The sequence below is a fragment of the Fusarium phalaenopsidis genome (genome assembly GCF_050370095.1).
Source record: "Fusarium phalaenopsidis strain FUZ10S chromosome Unknown contig_32286, whole genome shotgun sequence".
Lineage (NCBI taxonomy): Eukaryota > Fungi > Ascomycota > Sordariomycetes > Hypocreales > Nectriaceae > Fusarium > Fusarium phalaenopsidis.
Genome location: NW_028145413.1, coordinates 3,479,933 through 3,499,196, shown reverse-complemented (window position 1 = coordinate 3,499,196; position 19,264 = coordinate 3,479,933). Strand labels below are relative to the sequence as shown.

The 19,264-nt window shown below is 55.1% G+C and overlaps 6 protein-coding genes across 6 annotated transcripts; 3 read left to right on the top strand and 3 right to left on the bottom strand.

Annotated features, from left to right (window-relative positions):
* Window positions 1-429: 429 nt before the first annotated feature.
* On the top strand, window positions 430-1,686 carry LRP88_03362 (H(+)-transporting V0 sector ATPase subunit d; the record flags this gene model as incomplete). The annotated part of the gene is made up of 4 exons (XM_083239986.1): window positions 430-461; window positions 532-631; window positions 681-1,526; window positions 1,603-1,686. The coding sequence occupies 4 exons, from the start codon at window positions 430-432 to the stop codon at window positions 1,684-1,686; spliced, it is 1,062 nt and encodes a 353-aa protein (XP_083105116.1).
* A 237-nt stretch (window positions 1,687-1,923) lies between these two features.
* LRP88_03361 (mitochondrial 37S ribosomal protein uS15m) lies at window positions 1,924-2,922 on the bottom strand (the record flags this gene model as incomplete). The annotated part of the gene is made up of 2 exons (XM_083239985.1): window positions 1,924-2,825; window positions 2,877-2,922. 2 exons carry the CDS (start codon window positions 2,920-2,922, stop codon window positions 1,924-1,926), a joined length of 948 nt encoding a protein of 315 aa, XP_083105115.1.
* A 356-nt stretch (window positions 2,923-3,278) lies between these two features.
* Window positions 3,279-4,387, top strand: LRP88_03360 (40S ribosomal protein uS2; the record flags this gene model as incomplete). The annotated part of the gene is made up of 3 exons (XM_083239984.1): window positions 3,279-3,448; window positions 3,621-4,069; window positions 4,119-4,387. 3 exons carry the CDS (start codon window positions 3,279-3,281, stop codon window positions 4,385-4,387), a joined length of 888 nt encoding a protein of 295 aa, XP_083105114.1.
* A 1,400-nt stretch (window positions 4,388-5,787) lies between these two features.
* On the bottom strand, window positions 5,788-11,622 carry LRP88_03359 (mitotic regulator LTE1; the record flags this gene model as incomplete). Its single annotated transcript, XM_083239983.1, has 2 exons — window positions 5,788-10,741; window positions 11,060-11,622. The coding sequence occupies 2 exons, from the start codon at window positions 11,620-11,622 to the stop codon at window positions 5,788-5,790; spliced, it is 5,517 nt and encodes a 1,838-aa protein (XP_083105113.1).
* A 3,401-nt stretch (window positions 11,623-15,023) lies between these two features.
* On the bottom strand, window positions 15,024-17,634 carry LRP88_03358 (AAA family ATPase SEC18; the record flags this gene model as incomplete). Its single annotated transcript, XM_083239982.1, has 3 exons — window positions 15,024-15,359; window positions 15,410-17,279; window positions 17,333-17,634. 3 exons carry the CDS (start codon window positions 17,632-17,634, stop codon window positions 15,024-15,026), a joined length of 2,508 nt encoding a protein of 835 aa, XP_083105112.1.
* A 414-nt stretch (window positions 17,635-18,048) lies between these two features.
* Window positions 18,049-19,228, top strand: LRP88_03357 (uncharacterized protein; the record flags this gene model as incomplete). The annotated part of the gene is made up of 3 exons (XM_083239981.1): window positions 18,049-18,056; window positions 18,105-18,967; window positions 19,020-19,228. The coding sequence occupies 3 exons, from the start codon at window positions 18,049-18,051 to the stop codon at window positions 19,226-19,228; spliced, it is 1,080 nt and encodes a 359-aa protein (XP_083105111.1).
* Between the last annotated feature and the right edge of the window lie 36 nt (window positions 19,229-19,264).

Genomic DNA, 19,264 nt, shown 5'->3' with positions numbered 1-19,264 from the left:
CCCGATGTTCTCGCGCTGGTCGATTGGCGTCGTTGCTTCCTCACGAGGCACAATCCCGTTCCGTTGTGCGAGGCTGCGAAAGGAAAGTGCGAGGTGCTTGCGATGGAAAAATTTCAGTTGGAAGCTCCAAAGTCTCCACTCAAATTTTTTGGTCTTTGGTTGCAGGCGCAGAAAGTGGGATGCAGGTCCACGGACAGCGGTTCTACTATGTTCCGGGCGGGTCTCAGGTACGTACCTGTGCCCAGCCTCCTGGCCACTCACGTGTCGACATTCGCGACGCTCCAGCTTGCGTCGTCGCTCCAAGGCTTGGGAATGCTAGGCGACCAACTTTGACGATCGACTCCAACCATCTCACGACCACGCAGCCGTCTTTATCTTCTTATACGCGATAATCTCGAGTCGAACGAATCGCGACGAATAATTGAAAAGATGGAGGGCCTTCTCTTCAATGTCAACAACGGGTGCGTCCTACTCCGAGCTAGGAGCTCCATGATACACGAAGCTGAGATGGAGACTAACCCTGGCCAACAGCTACGTCGAGGGCATTGTCCGCGGCTACCGCAACAGCCTGCTCACTGGCCCAGCCTACAACAACCTGACGCAATGCGAGACCATCGATGGTATGCATATCGTCTCATTAACGATGCCCTCTTCTAACTTGCCCAGATCTCAAGCTTCAGCTCGGCCCTGCTTATGGCGACTTCCTCGCCTCTCTCCCTCCTAACCCTTCGACGTCCGCCCTCGCAGCCAAGACCACCGACAAGCTCATCTCAGAATTCCGATATGTTCGTGCTAATGCGGTTGGATCGCTTGCCACCTTCATGGACTACGTCACCTACGGCTACATGATTGACAATGTCGCCCTTCTCATCACTGGCACCCTTCACGAGCGTGACACCCGCGAGCTCCTTGAGCGATGCCACCCTCTCGGCTGGTTCGAGACTATGCCCGTCCTCTGCGTTGCCACCAACATCGAGGAGCTCTACAACAGCGTGCTCATCGAGACCCCTCTTGCTCCCTACTTCAAGGGCAGTCTGAGCCACCAGGACCTTGATGAGCTCAACATTGAGATTGTCCGAAACACTCTCTACAAGAACTACCTCGAGGACTTTTACAACTTTGTCAACACTCATCCTGACATGGCCGGTACTCCCACCGCCGAGGTCATGTCCGAGATTCTCAACTTCGAGGCTGACCGCCGAGCCATCAACATCACCCTTAACTCCTTCGGCACCGAGCTGTCCAAGCAGGATCGTAAGAAGCTCTACCCCAGCTTTGGCAAGCTGTACCCTGAGGGAACTCTGATGCTCTCTCGAGCCGATGACCCTGAGGGTGTTCGTCTCGCCGTGGACGGTGTTCACGACTACAAGACCTTCTTTGACGCCATCTCAGTTGGTGGTGGCCCTTCGGGACCTGGCAACATGGGTGGCGGTTCCAGTGAGGGCCGAACCCTGGAAGACATGTTCTACCAGAAGGAGATGGAGATTTCCAAGAGCGCCTTTACCAGGCAGTTCACTCACGCCATTGTCTATGCTTGGGTGAAGCTAAGGGAACAGGTGAGTCTTCCCTTTTCATCTCTACTCAGTCACTAACAAATCCCAGGAAATCCGCAACATTACCTGGATCGCCGAGTGCATAGCTCAGAACCAGAAGGAGCGCATTGGCAACTACATCTCCGTCTTCTGATTTCCTCGATTTAGCACACCCCGAGTCTCTTTTCTAGCATGATTTTGTGTAGTATAGCAGCAAACTGTTGAGTCTTAATGGCAACGGACTCGTTCCGACACTGGCGCAAATGGGCAAAGATAGGTTGATGCAAAAGGCGGCATCGTTCGCTTCGTTCTTTCAGGTGGCTTGTATTGTACATAGAGAGAAACACGTTATTCTACAAAGACAGGACAGCCGTTTCTTCTTCTCTTTTTCTTACAGCGAGATCTGGTTCTTCCAGGTCGCAGGCGTGAGGCCCAGCTTCTCAATCATGTTTGTCCAGCGCTCACTCCCCCTCTCCTTGCGGTCCATGTACTTGAGCAGCTTCTGCCGCCTGTGCAGCAGGAGTCGCAGGTTCCGCTTGTTGTGCTTGTCCTTGTAGCCGCGGTTGATCTCCAGCGCCTGGGAGAGGGTGCGGATCTTGGCCGTCAGGATGGCGATTTGCACCTCGGAGCTGCCCGTGTCGGGGCCTGATCGCGGCGCCATGGGCAACTCGTTGGGCGTAATAGAAAGGGCCTTAGGCTTAAGCACCTTATCAGTGTTGTGACGGCCAAACTCAGCGACGATGCGCCGCACGTTGGCGTGGAAGCGGTCCTTGGCGCTGCTGTTTTCGAGGGAGGTGATACGGCGGAGAGCTTCGACAGCCTTTTGGTGACGCTGCTCATGTTGCTTCATCTTGTCCTCCTCAGTCCCAGGCTCAATCTGTGATTCAACCATGCCAACCATAGGCTTAGTGAGGGTCTGTCCTTGCTGGATAGCCTCTTCGAGCTCCCACTTGGAGAGGAAGTGGTTTAGGATTTCGGGAGACGTCGGCAGCTCCTGGGGAGCAGCACCCTCTGCACTCGTAGCGACCTGGCTCGTGGTATTCTGACCGGCCGAGTCAAGGGACTCGAGGAAGGGAGTCGTCCGGCCCTTGATGGGGTCACCCCAAGCCTCCTCCCGCTCCCGCTGGAGCTCCTCACGCCTTTCCACATTGGCCGCCTTTCGCTGCTGCGCCTGAGCCCATCGGTATGGATCCTGCTTTGCCTTGCGCTTCTTCTCGCGCAGAGAGAGGTTTGCCGTCTGAACGATGGGGAGGAAGTTTGGTGTTGCGGGCTTCGCGGCCGGTCGGAGGCAGACTGCTCAATTGATCAGCATTGAGGGGCGCCAATTGTCCCAATGAAACGTACGGTTCAAGGAGCCTAGGCGCGGCAGCGCCGTTATTCTGGGGGGCATGGTGGAAGCATCAATCTGCTGCTGCTTTACTATAGAGACTGATGAATTGACGTCCAAAGCCTCGCCCCAAATTTTCCCATCATCCAACGGCCGATGCCGAACAGAGGCGGGCTGTGACCAAAGCGGACTAGCGCTAGAATCACGTGGAGATACCGCACCTCGACCCCATATCGCCGTACTAGACCCTAAGCGGCCTAGCCTCGCCAGGGCCATCAGGGCTTTGCACCACCCACACATTTTGGGGTCACAAATTCCCGTCGCGAACTTTTGCGACTCTACGAAAAAACATCACGACGCAACCTTCTTCCCTCAACCCTCCCACCTCCCCAGGAAGACAGACCGACAAATCCGTCAAGATGGCCCCCTCCAACCTGCCCTCCATCTTCAACGCCACCAGCCAGGACATTGAGATGCTCCTGGCTGCCCAGTGCCACCTGGGTAGCAAGAACCTCCAGGTTCACATGGAGAACTACCTCTGGAAGACCCGTGCCGACGGTGTCAACGTCCTCAACGTCGGCAAGACCTGGTACGTTTTGACTTCACTCTGCGATGAATTCAGGAGATTTCTGGAGGCATAATTGGAAGCGACGCGACGGGGGAGGATGCGACCTTTGCGAGCTGAAGCTATCCGAAGGAGGGGCACAGAATCTCGAAAAACACCAAATTCCGCACAATCGCTAACACCACCGTCTTCACAGGGAGAAGATTGTCCTGGCCGCCCGCATCATCGCCGCCATCGACAACCCCGCCGATGTCTGTGTCATCTCTGCCCGTCCCTACGGTCAGCGTGCCGTCCTCAAGTTCGCTTCCCACACTGGTGCCACTGCCATCGCCGGTCGCTTCACCCCCGGTTCCTTCACCAACTACATCACCCGCTCCTTCAAGGAGCCCCGTCTGATCGTCGTCACCGACCCTCGCACCGACGCCCAGGCCATCAAGGAGGCTTCCTACGTCAACATCCCCGTCATCGCCCTCGCCGACACTGACTCCCCCACCGAGTACGTCGACGTCGCCATCCCCACCAACAACAAGGGTCGCCACGCCATCGGCTGCATCTGGTGGATGCTCGCCCGTGAGGTCCTCCGCCTCCGCGGCACCATCTACAGCCGCGAGACCCCCTGGGACGTTATGGTCGATCTCTACTTCTGTATGTTTTCCCTCTTCACCATCTACTAACATATACTAACATCTTGCAGACCGCGACCCCGAGGCCGAGGCCGAGGAGAAGGTCGAGGAGGAGAAGGTCCCCGGCGCCGAGGAGGAGGGCCCTGCTGCCATCGAGTCCGGCTTCGCTGGTGCTGGTGGTGACTGGGAGGCTCCCGCCGCTGGCTTCGCTGGTGCCACCGGTACCGGCTGGGACGGCGCTGCCGGTGATGAGTGGGGTGCCGCTCCCGCCACCACCGAGTGGGCTGCTTCCGCCGCTCCCGCCGCCACCGGCGAGGCTGCCAAGGAGACCACGTGGTAGGGTAACGAGGCTCCTGGCAACAACGAGGAGGTTAACGCTGCTGCTGCTGGACATGGAGGCGCAGAGGTTGAGTACCTGCCTCCCGCCGACACTGAGTGGTGAAGAACGAAAAAAATTAGGGAACGGTTGCCTAGTTCGCATACGTGTGACAGGCAGGAGAAACAATGGCGAAAGTGGTTCAATCAAACTATTCGGCGGCGTTTTTTCGACAAAGCTCTGGCTGACTTTTACAAACAACATCTTGGGACTGAGGTTCAACCATGGTGGTGCTGATGAGGGAAAGATACTAGCCCCCCTTTTTCTTTGATCCCTTTTTATCTCGTTTCCTTTCGCGTGTGTACCTATGTTCGCTTCGCCAAAGGTTACGGGGGAGTGAGGGTGAGAGGGGTGGAGAGGGAAAGCCCTGTACCGCCAGGGGGGATGGACTTGATCGTTATCCCGCCTTTGTTCTGCGGTTTTGATGCGAGAGAAGCTAAATACGAGTCGTCCAAGCTGAGTTAAAAACCATGAAAAAAGATGAAAGGTGCCGTGGGTACTTGCCTGTGATGTCTGTTGTAGAGAAGTCTCTCTGAGTGGTCACAAGTGCCGTTCCAGGAGGTTGTGCGTACTGTCGTAGCTTGTCATGTCTGTCGTAGTCACTGCTCTGTCTTTCACTGGCATCATGCTCGAAGCAATGCAAGTCCCAAGTATTAAACTTCTGTTGCTTGTATCGGCCGTAAACTCATTTCACATCACAAACCACACTCGACTCAACCCCCAACAATCATCGTCAAACGTGGTATCAATTCCGCCTTCAAGGCCTTCCTTATCCTTTCTTTCTCTAACCATTCCCTTTCCCCTCCTCCTAATCTCCCTCATATAACCCATTCCATTCATCAGTTCCTATGTTTTCCCCCCCTTGAACCTCATTACTCCTATCCTAATCCAACCCTTCCCCTTTTCTCACTCCCCCGCGTTACAAGACCCTTGGCACACTTCGTGATAATAGTGAATTAGGAAATCTCAAAACGGGCGCTCGTAATGCGGCGCGGAGGGGGTATGACCAAGCCAGAAAAACAGCTGAGGACCCAGACATGAGCCATGTGTGTGTATAAACGAACAGAAAAGTGCCCAACTCCTTGCTTTATCCCAGATGCTGTGTTGATGTACGATAATAGTGGTTTAGAACTTGAATAGAGACCCCGTCATGTGTAGATGTGTGTGTGTGTGTGTGATTCGAGTATGAATAGAGAGAGGGGTATAATGTCGAGGCACGCTGGGTATGCACTTCTGTACTGTGGTGGTGATAACGAAACACAAAGTAAATGAAACTCCGTTGGGCCGGTGAGTCATCAAGGTCGTAATTTGTTGCCCGTGCTGATGTGTTAAAGCGGACAGCTGCTTGTTGGTTATGGAGGCGACTACTCCAACATCTCTGAGTGTCGTCGGATCTCCTCATCGCTAAGAGCGCTCATCCAGAGACACCTCTCGGTGATGCCTTCGATAGGCTGGAACTTGTACCGAGTACTGGCCTCCAACAGGCGCAGCAGTGTCTTGACGACCGCAGCAGCAATGCGGCAACGCTCAAAGTTGATCAAGGGGGGCGTGGTAGGTGAGCCAGCAATCTCCGACGGTCGCTGGGCGTTGTAAAGGAGATCGTGTGTGTAGATGCCGACAAAGGGGATACAGCCCGAGTCGGAGCCAACCTCCATCTCGGCACGGAGGTTGTAAAAGTTGCGCATAGGCGTCACCAGCTTCTCGAGGTCGTGTAGTGTCTTGACATCCTGAGGGGGCACATGCGCCCATGTCCTCGACAGACGAGCGACCTCGTTACTGGACAGAGCAATGGTGAGCTGCGCCAGGGTCGCAAAGTTGCGGTAACGTCGGCAGTGAGTTGCGATGTGGATGAACTTGCAGATGCATCGCACTCTCTCCTCGACTGTCTGTGTCAGGACAATCTCAGAGATAGCCCATTTGACCATGATGTTGAAGCGGGCAATGACAACATCGACTCCGTGAGCATCAGTGTTGCGCAGAAACTCTACCCATGAACGAGAATCGCTGTAGGCGGCATTCTTCCAGTTCATATCGATGAGTTCCTTCCAGTCAATCTCGTTGAGAGCATCCTTCTCAATCAGTGTGAACTGCTGAGCAAGGATCTCCGAGTCAAAGGCCAAGATGAATGGAAGGTGAACATTGTACTTGTCGGGTTCGGCAGCAACATCAGGCTTCGGGGCGAGGCGGAGAGCTTCGGCTGTCGCAGTCTGGTCGTCGGTATGGATGTAGGGAGCCGTTGGTGTGGTCTCTGGTGTCGGAGGAAGAGGCTTCTGGCCCCAGACTTGTGTCTCGTGCAGTTCAGGAACCTTGAAGGACTGCGGTGGCGACATCTCGAGAGCTTGCACCAGTGTCATTGGTGGTGAAGGAGGGTTCCTCTTGGGAGCAGGTGCTGGAGATCCAAGAGGGTGAGCTGGAAGCTTCACGCGAGGCAGAATACCGTCTCCTGAGTCGAACTCCTCATAATCAAGGGCCTCAGCCGACATCTCGGACGAAAGATCGCTATCATCGTCCAGGAACGACTGGTCTTCATCAACCGTGGGCGCCGTGTCACCAGGCTTGATGCCCTCGATGCTGTCTGTCTTCTCAATGAAATCGAAAGATGCATGTTGTGAGTCCGGTTCATGGAAGACAGTCTTTTGCGCACGAGGAGTTGCATCATCATCGGGACCTTCGAGAATTGACATGTTGGTCCAAGCACGGCCAGGGGACTTGTCGCGGCCAGGATTCGAGTCTCGGTCCAAGATGGGGATGGACGAGTATGATTCTCGTGAAGTCTCGGACAAGAATGACTTGGCCTCGGTCAATGGCCGCTGGCGCTGAGGTGTTAGGAAGCTGTCATGAGAGTCAATAAGAGGCTCAGGCTCATCCTCTTCGGGATCCAGCATGAACGTCTGCCTGATGACAAGTTTTTCACGATGATCCCTCCTCTCACGTTCCTCTTCCTCTGGATCCATCATGTCCACGTCGATTTCGGGAGGAGGGCTAAAGACTCCTCCAGGAGACTGTGGGTCCATGGACAAGCTGTACGTCTTCTTCGCAGGCAACTTGCCCTCAAGTTTGGCCAGAGCTGACTCGATGCCGCCATCGTCATCGTCATCAGGAATCTGAGCAAGCTTCTGCGCCTCCTTCTCAAAGGAGGGACGCATGGCGGGTTTCGACGAATGTGTGCTGAAGAGCGAAAGGTCTCGCTTCGGTGCCTTCTCTGCAAGTTGTCCCAGAGAAAAGACATCGCCTCTGGACTGACGATACTCGATGGATACCACCTCGCCATTGCCAAAAGATTCCACACCAGGGCTCTGGATGTATGAACTACGGATAGACTCCGAGTAAGTTGTCAACGACCCAACCGATCGCGATCTCCTTAGTGAAACCATGTCCAACTCGCCCACGTTTGTCGCAGCTCGTAGATCTCCACCCGGGCGTCGTCGAAGAACTCGCAGAGGCTGTGGAACTGGCACTTCAGGCTCTTGTGCCATCATCGAGGCGCCAGAGTCTGTTGTAGCATCAAAGCTTCGGACCGTAGACTGGCGAACAGTGCTATTGAATGAGCTACGGCGACGTTGAATAATTGAAGCCAATGACTGGTGCGATCGAGTCGATTTGTTGCGGCGATGACCCCCCCTATATGACAGGGGAGGATAGTGACGGAGACTGCGGTGTGTTGTCGAGAAGGATGCTCGGCTTCGCTCCTCGGAAGCTCGAGCACTGCTGCCGGGGGCTAGAGTATCAAGGTCAGGGACGAAAGGTGGCAGAGGATCCTCGTCGAGTGAAGGTCTGACAACGTGTTGGTTTAGTAGATAGGACGAACGCCTGGGGGTTCCATTTCCAGCAGAGGGGGCTGTAGGAGGCGTCGTAGGAGGTGTGGGATCGGCGCCAGTAAGCCTAAAGGTTTCGGCAAAGGCCTCAACAGAGGTGGTACTGGCAGGCTCCCCTCGCCTCATCAAAGAAGGATCAAACGGTGTCGTGTCGTCAACGATGACGATAGACTTGCTGCCCGTGGTGATAGCCATGTCACTAACTGGCCGGTGCTTATGGTTGTGCGGCAGGCTATCGAATGTGCTCGAGTCCATGTGGGCAGCTGAGTAGTCAACATCTCTCGCCGAGAGAGACGGGTTGGGGGATCCCATTGTGATGCCGCGGCGTTCAGCCTCAGCAGCGGCCTCCTCTCGCACTGCCTTCTTGAAATCTTCAACGGCTTCGGCGCCAAGCAAATCAATCCTAACAGGAGGTCGAGATCCATTCGGTCTTTGCCTGCTCTGGGGGACAACCGCAGTTCCGGGGATACGGTTTGTTGTTGCCCCGCGGGGTCCAATATTGTTGACATTAATGAAGCTTCCGGGTGTGGGAGACACCCCCTGGCCTCTGGTGCTAAGGGCTCGCCGCACACTTCCCAGAAGCTTCTTCATCCCATGACCAGACATGGCTCCTGCTGGCATCCTCTCCTTGACCAGGTTCTGGCTCTCCGGGTGGAGAGTTGCCGTTTGCCTCTGGCTGGCGGGGAAATCATCGGGCTCGATGTCAACAAATGCCTGGCCAGGGGGTAGAAGATTACCACGGACAAGACTCCCAGCATAGGGAACAGTCATCATGAACTCCTGGTCCTTGAAAGACATCTTGTCAGAGCTATGCTCACGCAGTGAATCGGTCAAACTGTTGTTACGCTTGTGCGCTGGCTGGGGCCGCACACGCTTTCCGACCAGCGCGCGAGGTGTCGTTGCTATCGGACCTGTATTGTTGTAGACAGAGCTCGCTGTTACTGGGTGAGCTGCCAATGGATTCGTCTGGTGAGGATGAGTAGCTCGCATGGCCTTGTTGGGAAACGAGCAAGAGACAATATCCAGGCTCGACATGCTGATCGGAGACGCCTGCGATTCCACCTCGGCGGGATCTCTGGTGATCTGGTTCTCAGGGGTACTCGGCCGGGGATCTGTGACGATTGAGTCTCCAACGTGGCCAGCCCGGGAGATGTCGGCAATGAAACTTGTTCGCTCGCATGTGCTCTTCATGAGAGGCAACAGACTCTCAATTTGAGGCGGCTCCCCATCATCACGGTCCCAGAAGGTCGGGTCCAAATCAGGATCTCTGTGACCAGCAATGCCACCAGGTGTGATGGGAACATCGGCATCAAGCGAGTCGTCGAAATTAGGGCCATCCCAGTAAAGAGCACAAACCCTGCGCCAGCATTTCTTGAGCTCTCCAAGAATCTTGAGTTGTACCTTGCGAGATCGAGAACATTGCGATAGTTCGTCCACAAAGTCGTTCAACAACTCGCAAAACGTTGACCGGAGATTGTAGTCAACGACAAAGTCGTCCATAAAGTAGTTGAGAATCCAATGCCTCAGGGCCACAAATGTCCGAACACGAACAACCATGCCAGTTTCGTCATCGCGTGCCAGTGCCCATCGTAACCGGGCAATGAGCATACGTAATAGGTCAACGGATTCGAGAAATGCTCGGTAGGTCAGGAAGAAATCGGAGATGAGTTCGTAGTCGAGAAAACTGGGTGACGTGATTTCCGCAACTAGTCGTGGTGGTGTAGCGGCTGTGACAGCTCCGGTCGCAGGGGAGTATCTGACCAGGGCTCGATCGTCGCAGGCCGGCTTAAATGTGAGGTTATCAAACATGGCGGGTTCGACATTGAGAATCGACTGGTAAGTCGGATGAACGGGCCGGGGCCCTCGAGGAGAAGGGGGATTCGGAGAGGTGTTGGACATGTTGCGAGAGAACCGCAACACCGGGACGGCCAACGAGCTCGGCCGCCTCGTCGATGCTAGATCTGGATGAGAACTGTTAAGCTCACCCTGTGATCGATTCAGCAGCGAGGCGCTGCTAGAGCGAAACTCCTCTGTAGGAGCGTAGGAAGAGCCGCGAATCATGGGTGTGCCTCTGACGGTAAACCGTGGAGTACCTATCCGCCAAGAGGGAATGTTGATATCGAGAAGAGGTGTAGAGCTGGCATCAAAATCTTCCATAGTCCGGGGCCGATGCTCATCACCCGGCTTGGAGATGACGATTTTGAAAACCCCAGGGTCCGAATCCTTAGCGGCGGAGACTTCGTGGACCGTGCTGTCGGAGAGGGCGCGTCGGTGTTTCACGGACCTTCGAGGATCCCGGGGGTCGGCTTCGAAGTAGGCTTGGTTGCTGTCAAAAGGCGTGGCTTCCGGAGTCGGCGTGAACTGGCTGATGTGAAGCTCACTGCTCTCGTCCTCGACGGGTTTGCTGTGGGGGAGGGTATCCAAGCCTGCTGTGCTGGGCGGAGTGATGGGAAATACGAATTGAGGCTGGGGACATCGCTGGTAGGCAGGGCGAACAGTCGGCCTGCGGAATGAGGGTCAGCGATATGTGAACAGGGGGACAAGCTGAGTTGTCAGTCAGTGCGAGTGTCCGAGACCAGCGCCAGCGTTCCTGTGCCAGCAACTTCGTGATATCTCTGAGGCGACAGGACAGAGGATCGGATCGCAACGAGGGCCCGACCGAGACGTCTCCCCACAAGCACTCCGGGCAAAAGCCGTGAGGCGGGAGGAAGGGAGAGCGACGGGGCGGAGATGTGGCTGGCACACAGCATTCCAGTCGGTCGGACAGGTGAGGCGCTAGGTGCAGAAAAGAACGACAAGCACGAGACGATCGAAACCTTACCTCAGATATATCCGGCCATTGTTGCCAACGTTGGCGACAGTGAATTGACGACCCTCACGACCTGCCGACCCACCATCTGGGGTGATGTCCCATCGAGGGAGGCTTCCCTGAAGGTCGGAATCCGAGTCCTTGAAACTCCGGGGCGTTGGCTTCCTCTGGTGAGATCTTCGCTCGGAGAGAGGGACCAAGGGTTTCGCGAGGGCGGCATTAGTCGAGGGAAGCATGCGCGTGGTTGTGGTGGTGGTGGACCTGAGCGACGGCCACTTGTTGTTGGGCGTCGGCGTCGAAGTGTCTCTAGGGCTGGAGTTTTCCTTGGGTACTGCGGCGGTGGTGGTTACGGAAGTGACAGGGTCGTCGACAGGAGACACAATCCCAGACCTTGGCTGGTGAGTCGTCGAAGACGCGGCGGCGGCGGAGTGAGCGCTCGGGATGGTCGACGTCGGATCCTTGACCGGAGGGCGCGACGACGACGAGGACGATATGGGTATGGGGACGGGGGGCGGAGCGCTGAGGCCAGACGCTGGCGGCAGCGGGTCTGCGGACGAAGGCTCCAGGGCCTCCATGAGCACTGGCCGCTCACGCGCGCTGCGCTGGCTGTCGTCAGGAGAGGGCAGAGCTGACGGTGCTCAAAGCGACAGAGGAGCTGGCGATCAAGGCATTGAGTTAGCAGCGAGCGTGTCAGTGGTGAGAGAGGTCGTCGCGCATAGTCGACGAGGTGGTGGTGGTGGTTATTTGATCCAATGCGCGCGGGGAGAGGGGCTAAGCGCCGAAAACGAAGGAGACACCAAAAGAAGAAAGGGGAGACAAGAGTGTACAGCGACTGTTTGCGCACAACCAAGAAGGAAAGGGAGGGAGAAGGCGATAGGACGCGGCGAGGCCGAGCTGGGGATTATGATGGGATGGATGGGGGGATTGAGTCGGGTGTTTGCTTGGACCATCCACCATCAACAACGTTTGATTGCCCTGTTATGCTAGCCCGTGGTAACACGTCTGTAATTACCAGAGCAAGCCAAAACCTGGTCGAGTTTCTGACAAGCAGGGGGGGAAGTTGGATGTGGGAAGGGGACTGATGTCATTGTGAGAGAATGGAATGGGACCTGGACCTACGTGACGAAGCCATAAACTCGATATTTGCTCTTGTATGCGGAAGTCTTCGTTACCATCAAGAGGCGTTGGCTGCCTTTGTCTGAGTCGAGAGAGGTTGGCAGAAGGATTTGGTTGGATGGGGGTAGGAATCGAGTCACGCAGATGCTGGCTGGACTGCGCTACGCTCGCTATAGGAGAAATTGGCAAGGAGAGGGGCAAAGTAAACAGGGAATTTCCACAGCAATAACACGGCAGCTTAAAGGTGCCTCCTCCCTCTTCAAACAGCAAAAAGTAAAGAGAGCAGAGGAGAGAGGAAAAAGAAAGGAAAAAGCGAGGCTGTTGGACCCGAATAACGGGGGAGAGACAAGACGGACGGGGAGATGGGCTCTGGCGCTTCCATTTGGGATGGCACATGGAAAGAGGGTGTGGGGCGGGACGCGATGGCAGGTCTCTGTGTACTATTACCCGCAGTCTCTAGCAAATGTCTGTGACCAACGGGTAGCTGGTACGGTAAGCTATGGAGTGCAAGGCCTTTTTAGGGCAACCCAGGGGAGGGGTTATGGCGCGTGGGCCAGTTGGGTCGGTCTCCCGTCGAGGCCCCCGTTCAAGCCGTTGATTGGCAGTCTCGGTGACAGTTTCTGGCAGACGGCGTGCTGCACGAACTGTTTGCCAGTCATGAACAGCATAGGAAAAAAGAAAAGAATACAGTATGTTGACCTCTCAAAATGCTGCAGTTCAGTGGTCAGGCAAAAGAGGTCACAAGCTGGTTAACGGAGCATGGATGTTGCTGGGTCATGGACGGCCCACGGAGCCGGATATCCCCCAGAAATGGGATGGGTTGGAGAGGGCGAGCGTCGAGGTAATGTACTCGGTACCTGCATCTCTACTCGCAACGGTCCCCAGCTCGGCCCGTCCTCCCGCAAAAATATCCCTGCACGCGTGCACCCAGCCACCAGCCCTTTAATCAACCTCAAAGTACACTCTACCTTTCTTCCTCTTCCATCCCATCCCATGCTTTGACGTTGCAGCAAAGGGAACCTGAACATCCAGACCCAGTGTCAAAGCACACATCTTGAGCTATCAGAAGAAAAAACACTCACATAGAGTTTTTGCAAGTTCAGGCTGCGATGGAGTCCAGACTTGATGCCCAGTTCGTCGATCATTTGGTTCCCAACGGGGCATCTTTGTAGATCTCTTGTTGCCTCTCGGAGAATTCAGATTCAGTCAAGAAAAGATAGTGCAAGACGAAAGAGGCAACTGAGGGGATTTTCAGCCTCTGCGCAAGAGTCAGTCGTTGCATACTGTAGACTACCCAAGGTTCCAGAAGGAAAAAAGGTACCTACAGATCCATCCCCCATGACCTCCCTCTGCCTGCATGTGCATGATGCATCCTCTCTCAAGTCGAGCTATTCATGGCATCATCCTCGCGTGCGCATTGACAATCACACACTTTTTTCTTCTTGTCTCCCCCTCCTCCCCTCCAGCTCGTGTGTGCGAAAACCCGCACGCTACTGTACGAATCCAAGGAAAGGCGATAAAAAAATGAACAAAGTCCATCTTCCATCACCAATCAACTAAACTTTGAACCCGACTGCCCGGGCGCCGGGGAAGCGTCCCGCCTGACGAATCACGACGGCTTCCGCAAAATGGCCCGCAGTCTAGGGTAAAAAAAAACAATCGTGTACAGTAGTTCGTCCGCACAACGGACAAGAGACTATCGCATGTTCGTCTGCTTACCTAGGTAGCTAAACTTGAAGCAAGCAGTCTTGCATCCCGTCCCCGGTTCGTGGCTTTTACTCGAAGAATGCCTTGTTAACTAAAATGTCTTACAAAAGCCTCCCAAATCTTCAGCTCCGACTGTCAAGGCCGACTTCTGGATCATGCAGTGGTTAGGTCCCTGGTGCCACGAACTGCCCGCTCGCCCTGGGCCATGCATGACACTACGGTTCCTCAGGCGAGCAGGGTAACATACACCGCAGCAGGTGACTTGAACTGCCATCGAATGCAGTGATTCGAGATCAGAACTCGATCTCGAGGTATCATTATACCGAGTTAAGAGACGAAAATCCCCTGCAAACTTAAATCCATCATCAACCCATATATCCCACGATATACATTCAACCCTTGCCTATACAAAATGCGGTGTGCTCCCAGCCCCAAAATACCTCCCTCTCAACTCTTTTCGTAACCCCACGAGTCATTCATGTTCCCGTTTGAGCGCTGCTGGCGCGTAACGAGTCCAATTAACAAACAAACATATCCGTCTCGCCGGCCACGGCGGTGAGCCTTCATGCAGTCTCTGAATCCGGTCTTCTTGTAGTTCAGAAATCCTCCCGCTGTCGATTCATGATGCCGTCCAACTGACGTCCCCGCCGAGTCAATGCTGCTGCCCACCCCTCATGGCAAAAGGCCCGCGCCGCCGAACCGCTCGCCCTGCCTTGCGGAACCCAGCCACTCGCTGTAGATCACTTCTTGGAATGCGGCATGGGTTCCGTTCCCGCCTGGCAAGCGAACCCTCTCAGGAAACGCTATGGGATCCATTCTCGCGTGTCTTCCCTGGCACTGGCATGTACTGCTACTGTGGCAGGGCTGCCGAGTCCATGATGCACGTCTTGAGCCCGCTTGGATGGTCAACCATGTGACCAACCTGGGGTTGAAGATCGTCGTTATTGATCCCTAACAAGATAGCTGAACGCAAAGGTTTCACTGAACAATATCACCAAGATAAGACACTCTGATGAATGCGAGATAGTCCAACTTGTATTCTCTTGGAACCCATCTATCTTGACCGCCTCTTCCTCTACTTGCTGTCCGCTTCCGCAAATCTACATGACGATGCAAGCCGTCTCTAATCAACGAGCTACACCCAAATCGCATCTTAAACGCTCAATTCCTGGATCTTCTCCACCAGCAGCTCCGTAAATGTCTCTACCACGTTGGACTCGGGTCCGCCGGCCTTAGCCTCAAAGATGCAGTCTAGCACCGTCTTAATACCCACTCCCACGCGGTCCGAGCCCGTCAGTCGTTGGATCTCGTTGAGCGTCGCATTGACGTCGCCCGAGTTGAATACCCTTGACTCTTGCAGAACTGTGGCCAGATCGCGGAGCGTCGACACGGCCGGCACCGCCACCTTCTTGGCAAAGTCCATGTCGATTTCGAGCATCTTGAGAACTGAGGCCTTGGAAGTTGTCACAAAGATCAAGAGGCGGTGGCCCTACAACCCTGTTAGCTGGGTTTAACATCATATAAGGAATAATAGCTCACCTTGGGCGGCTTGGAGACAAGCAGAGTTGTCAAAGCCTCGAGCATCACGTTGGAGAAACGGGGTCCAATGGGGTTCCATCCAATCATGCGTTCAAAGTCGTCCAGGATCAGAATACTAGCAGGCGACTTGTAGGCATCCGTAAAGGCCTTGTGAAGGTAGTCCTTCTTGGCAAACTCGTCGCGGTATCCCACCAGGTCTGCCGGTGTAACCATCTTGACAAAGGGGAATCCGGACTGCATCGCAATGTGCGCCGCCAGGGCCGTCTTTCCTGACGCCTTGGGACCGTGGAACAGGACTGATGTGCTGAACTTGTTGGGATCCTCCTTGATCATGCCCACAACACGCATCATCTCCTGGATAGTCGAGTTGATGTGAGGCGCATAAGGAATGATGCCCAGACGGACAGCCTCCTCTAGCTCTGCCTCAGACACACCGTATGCGGGTCGGACCTCAGTCAGTGCATTCATAAAGTCCTCGCGCTTGACCTTCATGTTGGCCACATCCTGCTTCACGGCAGCCAGCTGACCAACTTCGGTGTGTCTCGAAAAGGCGAAAGACGCCGCAGCCTTTACCAGACCGTTGATCTCGGCACCCGAGAAGTTCTTGGTCAGACCGGCAAGTTCCTCCATATCGACGTTGGGGTCCAGAAGGTTGTTGGTTCTCATCTTTCCTGTGTGAATCTTGAGAATCTCAAGTCGACCCTCCTCGTCGGGAAGCGAGATCTCCAAGTGCACCTCAAGACGACCAGGTCGCAGAAGGGCATCATCGATCATGTCCTTTCGGTTGGTCATTCCGATAAGGAGAATGTTGTTGAGCTGATCCACACCATCGAGCTTGGAGAGAAGCTGGTTCACCACACTGTCACCAACACCGGTACCACCGCCAGCTCCTGAGCCTCGCTGCTTGCAGACGGCGTCCAGTTCATCAAAGATGATGATGTGCAGACTACTCTCGTCGCCCTTCTCCTTGTACTCCTTCTCTGCGTCCGCAAAGAGCTTTCGGATGTTCTCTTCAGACTGACCAACGTACTTGTTGAGCACCTCGGGACCGTTGATGACCTTGGGTGGCCGGGCGTTCAGCATCTTTCCAATCTGCCTAGCAATAAGCGTCTTTCCGGTTCCAGGAGGGCCATAAAGCAGCATTCCCTTGACGTGAGGAATACCGATCTTGGCCACAAGACCGGGCGGGAAGACACGAGAAGCAAAGGCTCGACGGAAAATAGTGGCAAACTCATCACCCAATCCACCAATACCCATATCCTCAAACTTGAAGTCGGGGGCCAGAATGGCATTAGAATTGGGCTTGGACATGGATGGCTTCAGGTTAAAGTCGCCCTTTCCATCGCGGTGGAACAGCACCCGGGTCTGGGTCGTCAGAATACCTCTGGCGTGAGGTTCTCTGTAAACCTTCTTGCTCGAGTCATCAGAAGACATGGCCAAGTCGGTCAGGCCAACCGTCTTGACAACGATCAGAAGGGGAATGTTTCGGACGTCCATCAGGATGCGCTCGCCAGGAGAGAGCACCTGGTTCTGGTATGTGTCGATAAAGATCTTGGACAGCTCATCCTCGTCGTATGGGACCTCGGTCTTCTTGTTGGGGGAAGCGAAACCAATCTCTAGGTCGAGAGATCCGAGATACGCCTTTCCTCCTGACCCGAATGGGTCATAGATCTCTCCGGTAAACTGATCTCTCATTGTGATGCCAGCCCATGATCGCTGGGGGTCTGATAGACTGATGCAACCCGAGGGGAACCCAGGGACTGGCTTTGCTGAAACAACGTATTCGCCGGCGGGCTGGCCACCTCGGAGGAGGACGTAGAGATCGGATCCGTCGCGGCTGGGAGGGAAGTCGTCGGGAGAAACGGCGCACCTTGGACGTCACTGTTAGACTTGGCCTCAATTTGGGGAAGGGCGCCGACGTACAAATTACCGTAGATCAGTCTCGACTGAAGAGACTTGTCTGTGACCTTTTCAACTCGGAGAGGGACCTGTCGACTACCACCAGAGGGGCCCTTCTCAGCATACCGGGGCTGGCCACCGCCGCCCTGGTATCCTTGAGGAGGCTGCTGCTGCATCCTAGGGTCGTTGTATCGCGCGCCGTAGCCCTGCTGTTGCTGATACGGATCACCTCCTCCGTAAGGCGCCCGAGGAGGAGGCTGCTGGCCGCCACCTTGAGGTTGTCGTGAGCCGCCGCCCATGAAGCCGCTGAAGGGTGTCCTGGACATGGTGGCGGTGGGAGGAGGGGTGAAGGAGGGTGGTTCGGGATTGGATGGCGTGTAGAGGTGAGGATTGTGAATCGCTGCTGTAAAGTCGTTGCCCCAGATCCTGATTTTATTCTCGCGATCTGGTGTACGTGGAGGTTGTAAAGTACAGATTTTAAGCTGAAGCCTGAAGCGCTGGCTTTGCTGTAGGTATTAGCCCAGCTTCAGCCTTGGATCCGACGCTGACGGACGCTGACGACGGGAGGGGCGATTTGCCAGGGGTCTAAGCTGTTACTACCCGAAAAGGTTTAGTGGCTATGTCATCTGCTTCTTATTTGTTTCGGCCCCGCATTCCGGAACACCAGCGCCTCCTCGGAGGCAGCTCCAGGCGCAAAAGATTCACGATTCGAGCTGTTGTATCTTTAACATCGCGTCAAGATGCCACTGTGAGTCGAAAATTCGAGACTGTTTATATAACTGCTGACATACCATAGCCACCTGCTCGGAAAAAAGTCGTGGAACGTCTACAATGCCGACAACATCGCCCGCGTCCGTCGCGATGAAGCTGCCGCAAAGGCCGCCGAGGAGGCGGAAGAGCAGCGCATGCAGGAGACCGATGCACAACGCCGACTAGCCATCCTACGCGGCGAAGCTCCTCCACTTATAGAGGATGCTGAGCCATCCACGGCCGACGAGCCGCCCGCTCGTGAAAACACACATTCTGGAAGCATGCGGCGGAAACGGAAGCGACCGGGCGAGGACGACACCGACTTTGAGATGCGCGTGGCGAGGGAGAGGGATAACATGGCTGTTGTCAGCGTCGAGTCCGAGAGGAAACCCACGAGCTCTGCTCCGATTGTGGATCATGCTGGGCACATTGATCTTTTCGGTGATGAGAAGCTTAGAGCACATGCCGAAAAGAACGAGGAAGCAGAGAAGGAAGCCAAGAAGAAAAAGCAGAGCTACGAGGATCAATACACGATGCGATTCTCCAACGCCGCAGGAAAGGACGGCGCTCTGCAACCGTGGTACTCCCAGTCCGATGCCGCAGCTCCGGACGCATCCTCCAAAGACGTCTGGGGCAACCAAGACCCGAAGCGCAAAGAGAGGGACATCAAGCGGATAGTGTCGAATGACCCGCTCGCGATGATGAAACAGGGTGCATCAAAGGTTCGGGAGCTGAAACAGGAGCGAAAGCGATTTCAGGAGGAGAGGGACGAGGAGTTGAAACAGATGCGCCGGGAGGACCGGCATCGTGAGAGACGACGACGGAGGCATGAGGAAAGTGGCAGGGGTGGAGATCGGAGTCGAGGCCGAGATGGGGAAAGATCTTCGATTCGGCATGAGGAAAGGAGGCGTAGGTCGAGGGATAGGAGAGATGACCATGACCGTGACAGAGGATCTGAGAGACGGAGGCATGATCGTTATAGGAGGGAGGAATCCAGAGACAGGAGGGATTACAGAGACCATCATGATAAGGATCGATCGGATCCAGATGGTAGAAGGAGAAGGGGAAGCAGAGGCGACGACAGTCGTAAAAGAAGAGACTCGCGATCTCCAGAACGAGATCAAGGCGAGCGACGTCGACATCGTTCAAGAGAAGAAGCATGATACATAATGTCTAGATACCCAAAAGCAATATTTCCAATCGAAT